This window comes from Hippoglossus stenolepis, chromosome 2 (assembly GCF_022539355.2).
Source record: "Hippoglossus stenolepis isolate QCI-W04-F060 chromosome 2, HSTE1.2, whole genome shotgun sequence".
NCBI lineage: Eukaryota > Metazoa > Chordata > Actinopteri > Pleuronectiformes > Pleuronectidae > Hippoglossus > Hippoglossus stenolepis.
The window spans coordinates 20,858,082-20,867,080 of NC_061484.1; the positions used below are offsets into that span (position 1 = coordinate 20,858,082).

At 39.1% G+C, this 8,999-nt stretch overlaps 1 protein-coding gene across 1 annotated transcript; it reads right to left on the minus strand.

Moving 5' to 3' along the window:
- Positions 1 to 168: 168 nt before the first annotated feature.
- Positions 169 to 8,660, minus strand: ppm1kb (protein phosphatase, Mg2+/Mn2+ dependent 1Kb). Its single transcript, XM_035175352.2, has 7 exons — positions 8,506 to 8,660; positions 6,895 to 7,394; positions 6,691 to 6,791; positions 4,641 to 4,806; positions 3,126 to 3,270; positions 2,569 to 2,703; positions 169 to 2,231 (listed from the first exon to the last, which is right to left on the minus strand). The coding sequence occupies exons 2-7, from the start codon at positions 7,362 to 7,364 to the stop codon at positions 2,100 to 2,102; spliced, it is 1,149 nt and encodes a 382-aa protein (XP_035031243.1). The 5' UTR covers positions 7,365 to 7,394; positions 8,506 to 8,660; the 3' UTR covers positions 169 to 2,099.
- Between the last annotated feature and the right edge of the window lie 339 nt (positions 8,661 to 8,999).

Below are 8,999 nucleotides of genomic sequence, written 5' to 3' on the forward strand. Positions count from 1 at the left end.
AGCCATAAAAATATTCAAGTATATCCTCAGAGGCCATGTGCATCAAATTCACCCCCGTTGATTATGAAAAATGTAAAACATTTGACATTTTGATTTCATGACTATAACCGCTTAACCTCCGACAAGAACATTAGGACAAAAAATAAAAATTAACGAAGACAACACATATTTGTATTTGTTGTTTTTAATTGAGATGTCACGAGCCATTTAGATCAAAAATACAGTAACAGTGCTTTTGAAACCATCACATTTAGTCCCAGTTACAGGTCCGCAGCGACAATGATTGTGTCTAAAAGGCAATGAAACAAAATACAGTAAAATAAACGCTGAACACACTGTGAAAGAAAGCTTCAACAGATGAGGAGGCTTCTCAGACATAAATCAAGGTTTCACCAGTTGTATGAATGAGGAAGAGGAGGGTATTTACAGAACGTTTATAAGTGTTATTTGAGGAAAAGCTGATAGCCACACAACATTTGCAAGTCTCACAGTCAGAACAAGTTACTGATAAATACGGATGCTTTCATTTGTCAAGCTGTAACAACCACAATACAAAGCAACAAACAAAAGCTGCACAGTGAATCTAATGGTTTTACTCTGTTTTGCATCAGGTAACCCAGGACAACGTATACAGCTTAATTACTTCTGTATCTGATTGTGTTTTTTCACTCATGGAGGGCATTTAAGCTAAACATTCAAATTGTCATACATGGCTCTCAGCTGAACAGTTATATAGCGTTGCATTAAGTGTGCTTTACTCTTGCTGAGTGACAAGTGGTGTAAATGGTGAATTACTGATTGTAACCGAGTTACAATGTAAATAATGCCGCTTTACACAGCACTGAAGCAGAGATCCTGTGCGTGTCAAGATATTCTGATATGAGATTTAGCCAAGATATCACGTAAATGTATCAGAGAACTATCAGTTTTCCAGATATACATAAATAGAATTATTTACAAAACATAATCTCTACATTTCTGTACCCTTCACACTCAACAGTGCCCTAACAAGACTGGCTTCAATTCACTACCGATAGTAACACTTATATAAGCCTGAGCAATGTTTTAATTCCAACAAACATTAGTCTTATTATTAAATGCCAGGTTCAGTCACTGAGCCATAAGCAACTCCATTCACACAGCCCACTAGCTCACCAGATTACTTTGTCCTTTACTACATTAAGGGTTTTGCTCAAACCATCACAATTGAGCAAAATTGAGCATCAATGCTCATGGGGGGTGCTTTAGGAAGTACTATAAGTACACAAAATATAATAAGTGTTGAATCTTTTTAATGGGAAAGTACTTGAAAATGGGTCAAACGTTAAAATAGCAACAGTGAATTGAGTAGTTATTTCTGTTTAGTCTGATTTAGATGCTTTGACCCATTGCATGGAAATAAAGCTCCAGAATCATGAGTCAATAAGAACTACTCACTATTTTGTGTGTGATTATATTCCAGTTGTTACAGATTTTAAAGTAAATTTGGTATTCTCGTACAAGGGTTCTGAAAAGGCCCTTTCCTATTCTCTTGTACGCTTGTACTCCTGTGTTAACACTGATGAATGTACCAGAATTAGAGGCTTAAAAACAACTGGTGAAATCCAAATGCACCACTGTCTTAAAATGTAACTTTTCCAAGTTAAGTTATCCTTAAGATATTAAGTTGAAAACAAAAAGTGCAAACTTGGGCATTATGAACACCTAAATACACAAAATATATATCTGAATGGCAGACACACAAGAATACTTGTCTTAAAATCTTAGCTAATGTAGACAGGCCACATATTTACTAAGTGACACCATTAATTCCTGTCTGCCATTCAAACGCTTCTCAACTTTTAGCACCTATAAGGTCATTGGCTTTCTAGTAGATAAAACTTGTAGACAGAGGATGTTTTTAATTTAGTGCACATTAATTCACCACCTCTTACATCACAGAGGCTAAAAATAATCATGTTACCCTAAATAAAACGTTTTAAACCATAGGTATTATTGTTGGGCAAACCAAACTGTTCTTGTTTCCTCAAGGGCACCGATTGTATTGCACAGAATAATAAGGTCCACAGACCAAAGCATTTCGTCCGACGTCCTGCTGACTACGCCCAGCGACTGCTGGGCACGAAATTCCTGCTGAAGGAAAAACTTGTGTCCGATTTGTCGTGCTTTCCCCAAGCACCAAAGGGCACAACAATAATCGTGCTGTTGTCCTCTGATCCATACTGAAGAGCCTGGGAGAGAAGAAATTCATAACAATTCAAAAACATTAATGTAGGCTAGTGTATTTGTAAAGTTTAATGGTTATTCGCTAGCGGAGCTCTGGTTTTGGGCTTATAATGCCCTCATGCTTTAGGACCATGATGCATAGCTCCAGAGCAGAGGTTAAGCTAAGTGCTTCTACACCATTGTGCTTTGGTGTAAGACTAACAGAAGATCGTGAAAATGTATTTCTAAAAGGCTTTCAATGCAACAAGTTCAATTGGTACAATACTAAATTTAGTTCAATACTAAAGTTCTAACTCTCCGTGAGGCTTAAACCCACAGCCACAAATTCAAAGCTTAAAGTACCTGGTCAGATATTCTCTGAGCTGCGTCTTTGGGGTCGTGGCACTGGTTGATTACGTTGCAGATTTCCTGGCTATTCATAATGAAGTTAATGCCGTCTGTGGTCAGAGCCAGGAAGGAGTCGTGGACAGGGTGCACCTGAAGGGAAAAGAAAAGATAATCAATATTGAACTTGAATATTTCTATCATTCAAAATAATAATAATAATTTCACCAAGTATCACTGAATTTTTAGATGAAAAATTAGAAAGAGGTCAGAGGAAAACAACTAAATTCATAATGATACAATATATTTGTGGACATATTTGCAGGTTAAAGGAAATGTGAAAACATTCATTATTGGCTATTTAGATGACTATGTTGACAGATAGGAGAATATTTATAAAAACATATGTGCAGAATTAACATTTTAACAATAAAACATAATATGCACTTTCTGTTAATAAGGTCAATTTGTCCCTGTATATCCTGGTAAATATTTTTTGGGGTTAGAATTCCTGCATTTATTAATATTGTGAAATATTTATCTGAAGTTGCAACAACAGCTTTTTGTAAACCTACCGTCACTCTCTTGGTCTCAGGCTCAGCAATGACCCCCATTTTCTTCAGGTCAAAGTCTCCAATGCTGCGCGTCATCGCCAGCCTGCCGTTGACGTTTGGTTGTCCCAGACTATTCCAGGTAATAAAACCCCCACTCCTTTTGATCCTTGAGGTCAGTGCACAGGGAGAGAGGAACACAACAAATGACTAAAATAATAATAATAATAATAATAACAACAACATTGACAATATCATTAACAATATCTTTCTCAGGCTAATCATTGCTAATTAAGCTACATCAGTGCATCTAACTCAAATTTTAAATGTCTTTTGAAGCTGTGTTACAGGAACAGCAGCAACCTATCAAACTAAAGACTGCTGTGGATAATAACATTGAAAAGGTCTGCAAACCTTCATCGCAAAATATTGTCTTCCCCTACTACAAGACTAGGGTTGCAAAATTCTGGGAATATTCAAAGTTGGAAACTTTCCATGGGAATATACGGGAATATACGGGAATTAACGGGAATAAACTGGAAATTTTGTGGGTAATTTATACTAACTGTATTTACCTTGTCATATACAGACATAAATATAAACATTTTGTTTTGTCATAAGCTGATTTGAGCCCTGAGGAAACTTTGGGCACTTGACTATATGCTTCTGCATCTTTGTGGCATTCTTAACATAGGTCTTTGCACAGTATTTGCAAATGTACACAGCCTTTCCTTCTACATTGGCTGGGGTGAAATGTCTCCACACACGAGATAGTGCACGTGGCATTGCTCTGTAGAATAAGATGAGAAAAAAGCTTGTAAAAAACACTAATGCAATGCCAGAGATATAAATAGTTAGCTAAACAATTGGAATCGTCTTTAAAAATATTTTACAATTGATGGATAAATGAATAGAAATAGGCTAGATGAACAGATGAACAATCCTCAATCAGCATGCTTATATATTTTCCCCAGTAATATCATCAAAACTTACCTGACTAGTCCTTGGGCTAATGCAGTAGTGTGGCCTCAATAGCCCTGCTGTAGTGTGCAGGATACTGGGAATTATCTGTGCATGTGATGGAAGAATGCACTGCACATGGAAGAATGCACTGCGCATGTGATGGAGAAATGCACAGTGCAGGGTAGAAATTCAACGTGCAGCGTGTGCTGCATTCCATACATCTTTAAAATAGAGTTTTGAATTATTTTTTTATTGCTCAGCGTTTAATTTGCGTTAAAATTTTTTTTTCAAAATTCCCGAGCTTAACTTCCCATGGAAAGTTTCCGGAAATTTACCGCCCCTTTGCAACCCTATACAAGGCATTCAGGTTGTTTTGCGAGGCGACCACCGCCTCCTGACAAAATTCTAGTACAGTGCATAGCTTCTGTATGATAGTCCCAGAATTTGAGGGGAAAGGTAACAGCGCCACACACACACAGACTCCGCTGCACACCAATATCCATGCACTAAGAAAGATAAAATGTCTAAGTTAAACTAAGCAGATGAACCTTGTATAAACTGACAACATTCACGTACCTCTCTTTCTCATCCTTCCTGTCAGGAGTGTGGTCGACAGTGAGTTTAAGGGCTTTGCCCTTGCGGCACAGCATGGCGCGGCTGTCACCCACACTGCCCACCACTAGCTCAATGCCGTCTCTCAGCAGGGCCACAGTGGCAGTGGTTCCTGCATTTATTCCCATCACTACAAAGACATAACAAGAAACATCAGAGGTGGAAGGAGCCATGAAGGTCCACACAAAAAGTTACTGTTCACATTGTTCACAGCAACCACATGTTGTATTCTCACACGCTCACAGTCACGCAGTAAAGCATGAAGACATGGGTGGGAAGTTATATAGTGGACTTGACATATACAGCGAACTACAGATTACACAGTAAACAATAGAGGAGACAATCACACATGCAGGTCTAACAGGGTTGCGCTCCCGAGCAAATTTTCACAGCAGAGTGAAGACTAAGGCTGAACCTAAAAATTATAAATAATGATAAACAAGTGGCACAATACATGTGTCCAACATTGGGCCCGGTTTACAAAAATCCACAGAAATAGATTCCCTAAGATTTCACAGAAAGCTACAACTAACTTGTCTAGGTTATTTATATAGACTCAAATGTAGAAAAAAATCATCATTAATCTGAAGTGATATCAAATTTATTTGATATATGGTAATAGTAATTTGTAACAGTTCTTATTAAAGCAGGAAAACAGTTTGAAGCAATTACATCACTGGACTCAGTGAATGTGCTTTCAGTCAGTTTTATAAGTGGCAAAGACAGGATATTGACTAAATGGTCAATTTATATGTAATCAATTCTACAGCATCAAATGTCATTAAGTGGATTTACAGGCCTGCATCATGTTTTTTAATCCAATCTGTATAGTAAATGTGATGTATCTTGTGGACTAACTAGATCAATAACTGACATCATATATTTCATATAACTCGTCAAACTGAAGCACTGTCTCACAAGAAGCTTTGCATACACTTGGTGAGGGAAGAAAAGAAGGAAGAGAAAGAAAGAAAGAGAGAGAGAGGAGTGAGAGAAAGATAGGGAACCTTCCAGTAGTCCAGGAGTTGGACCCGCTGGACTCTCCTTCAATATCTAGTCTCTCGTCATCCACATTGGTGCCAAGGGCCTCCAGCTCTGAGCTGGGTCCGCAGCTGCCGTGGATAACATGCACACACACACAGGCATATTGGGACATTTCACACAGCGTGGCCGGTGTTTGGCCACAAAACAGGTTTACTAGCTTTAATATCATTAGATAATCTTAATCAGACATAATGCCACTTGAGAAAATACAAGGTAACCAACTAGTTTCTACACGACTAGGGAAAACATGTAGACCACATGATTTACTAAGAGAAATGTTTTGCATTCATTTGTTTGAGGGATATTTGAATGAACCCTGGTAGCAATTTCTAAAGATAAAATATCAACAGATGGGTGACAATTAAAGGAAATCACAACACCAAGTGCGGGTGTTGTAAGGTGTTTGGCCACCACTTGCCTCGTAGTGTGAGTCTTTGTTGGTATAGACTCTTTAAGTTTCTAGACCTTGACTGGACCCAATCTGATGCTGGTGGAGAACATTGTTTAACCCACAGGTGTATAACCGGGTTGGGATTTAATGACTATAAAGATCAAATAATGTGATTTAATACTTAATAAAAATGTAGTGACCCCACATGCCCCCTATGGAAAGATTTTTTTTTTTTTTTAAATCACACAGAATACTTGGGATTTACCTTTAATTTGTCACCTTTCTGTTCATGCAGCTGCTGAACTGGAAGCAGTCAAGCATTAGTGTTCGCTCTACATGTAGCTTATGTTTATTGTTCATCAGTTATTTAGTAACTTCAGGTTAAATGACAGACCTCTAACCAAAAGTGCAGGTGTCATGTCAGTTGAGAAATCCAAGGCTTCAAAAGCCTAAGTAGAATAAGTAAGTTAGGTTTTGAAAGGAGAAGGAAAAAAGTGTAATTACATTTATATACAAGTGTGTATATATACAGTATATATACACAGTTTGTCTATGGACAAGTAACATGAAAGAACCTACCATTTGGAGAGAAGTGCAAGTGCTTTGTAAGAGCTTTGTCCACTTCGAGGAAGGCCTTCGTTAAAACTAATTCCAGATTGGATTCCTCTGGCAGCAGGTCCCTAAAGCAACAGCAAACATGTTCAGATTTGTTTTGTTACTCAAGATCATGTGGCAGTGACTGGTATAGATATTTGATAATAGCATATTTAATGTTGTCCTTACTTGATGTATTTTTCCATGTATTTTTCACAGAAGTCAGCTGCTTCTGGTCCACCATGCCCATCAAAAACAGCAAAGTAGAGGATGTTGTCAGTCATTTGGGAGACCTGGTAGCGGTCCTCATTCTCCTTGCGTTCACCAATGAGAGAGGCACAGCCCACTTTGGTTAGGCTGACTTTGGGAATGGGCTTGCCATAGCGAATGCTGGAGGGCAGCAGGATGGGCTCATCGATACGATTGTCCCAGATGCCAAATGAATCCCAAGTAGTGGGGCGGCCACTGCTGTCGGCATCAAAGCGCGTGTTGCTGTGTCTTTGTTCTGAAGGGCTGTAAAGCTGTCTACGACTGACTGTGTACTGGAGGTGGTTGTCCTGCTGCGATGGGACTGGGACTACGAACATCTGAAAAAGACCATTGCGACCCACGTGAGGACCACTGCACCTTGCCAGGCGCGCGAGACAGGCTGCTGACATCCCCTTGACAGCGCAAACACTGCAGAGGACCTAAACGCAGAGGGAGAGGGATGTTCCGACACAGAAGAAAAATCATTTAATTAAGACTGGATGCAGAATATTAATGAACATAATAACAAACTTGTTTGTCTTATTAAGGTCGGACAAACAGTACCATGCTGTCTAAGTGGTGTTGCTGCTGACACCCACGCTGAATTATTTGGGGTAAAGGTTTCTCCAAACTATGACCAATCATTACTTTGTTTCTCAAAGCAGTCGAAAACAGGTTAAAATGATGCAATCCCTTTACTTTTTTACTTACGGTATTTTAACAGTGATTAGGGGGCCAATAAATGCAGAGTATTTCATGTGGAAACTGTTAATTGATAAACTGGAAATTATTCAATAAATGTTTTGCTAATAAAACCTGTTCCAGTAATATATCAGGCAGAAAATACAGAATATGCACTTGTTCTTGCCCCTATACTGTTAGGATTTGACCCGTATCTTATAACAACAAACTGATAACCTTTGGGTTTTGGATAGTTACTTAAATAAAGAAAACATTTAAACACATTCACTTAGATATTTTTTAGTTTTCTAACACTTGACAAAACTGATAATTGAGAAAAGCATCAGCAGGTTAATCAAACAGGAATTAGAGTTGGTTTCAAACATGACCTGAAATAAACCCAAATGTTAAAAACAGGAGGTAACGTGCATGAAAAATCTCCATTCTTTCCCCTCAATAAAACAGCTGAGGAGTAAGTATTGATTGTGGAGTTTTGGAGGCATTCTGCTGATCACAACTTCATATTTTGATGCTGCATTCCTGTGTGTATACTACGAATGATGCAACTCTCGGCAGTCATGAGGCTAGCCGCTAACAATAACGCGCTGCCTCGGTGAAAACACACATGCGCCGCACGCACGTCACAGTAACAGCGCCTCGATTGTCCTGGAAAACGTATTTACCGCAGTTTTGGAAAAACAACTGGACGAACGTTAAAGTCCGTGCGTTCACCTTTAGGCGGTTTTTGTAGCTTTAGCTAGCTAGCTACGCAACAACTGCTACACTTGGCTGATTAGCGACCTGGGTGTCGAGCATTAAGCAGAAACGCAGCTCGGCCTCTTGACTTTGAAGTGTTGATCGACACGATACCTTTAGTCTTTGATGTGTATTGATGTGCTTTGATCCTCTCCTGGCTCCCGGAGTCTCACAGTCAATGAATCAACAAACGCCTCCGTCTCGAGTCGGTCTCTCTCTCAGTGTGTCGAATCCCCAATGTTATCAAACAAGGCCGGTGACGTGACCGCACCAATCACAGAGCTGCAAACGTCACGCCTCCTTCGACGCCCCACGTACCGCGCAGGTGATTGGTCGGGGAGACTTTGATTGACAGCCGTTTGCACCAGTCATTGAGCGGTACTTTAGGCATACCACAGCTAATCAGAGGAGCGTTGGATGATGACGTGAACTGACCCTGTTATCCTATATCCCAGTGAACATGGAAGAAAGAAACTAAATAATAAAGAAATAAAATAAAACTTGCAGAAAGTACACTTAATAACACTTCAACAATGTGAATATAGACTGTAGATAGACATAGATATAGATATAGCAAAAAATCACACAGATTTCTTTACTTTTTGGTT

Excerpts from the sequence above, each read along its gene's own strand:
- ppm1kb (XM_035175352.2), bottom strand. The coding sequence starts at position 7,364 with ATGTCAGCAGCCTGTCTCGCGCGCCTGGCAAGGTGCAGTGGTCCTCAC. Across the intron at positions 3,271-4,640 it reads AGGAAGGATGAGAAAGAGAG|GATCAAAAGGAGTGGGGGTT; the intron begins GTACGTGAATGT and ends ACTGACCTCAAG. Across the intron at positions 2,704-3,125 it reads CTGAGACCAAGAGAGTGACG|GTGCACCCTGTCCACGACTC; the intron begins GTAGGTTTACAA and ends TTTTCCCTTCAG.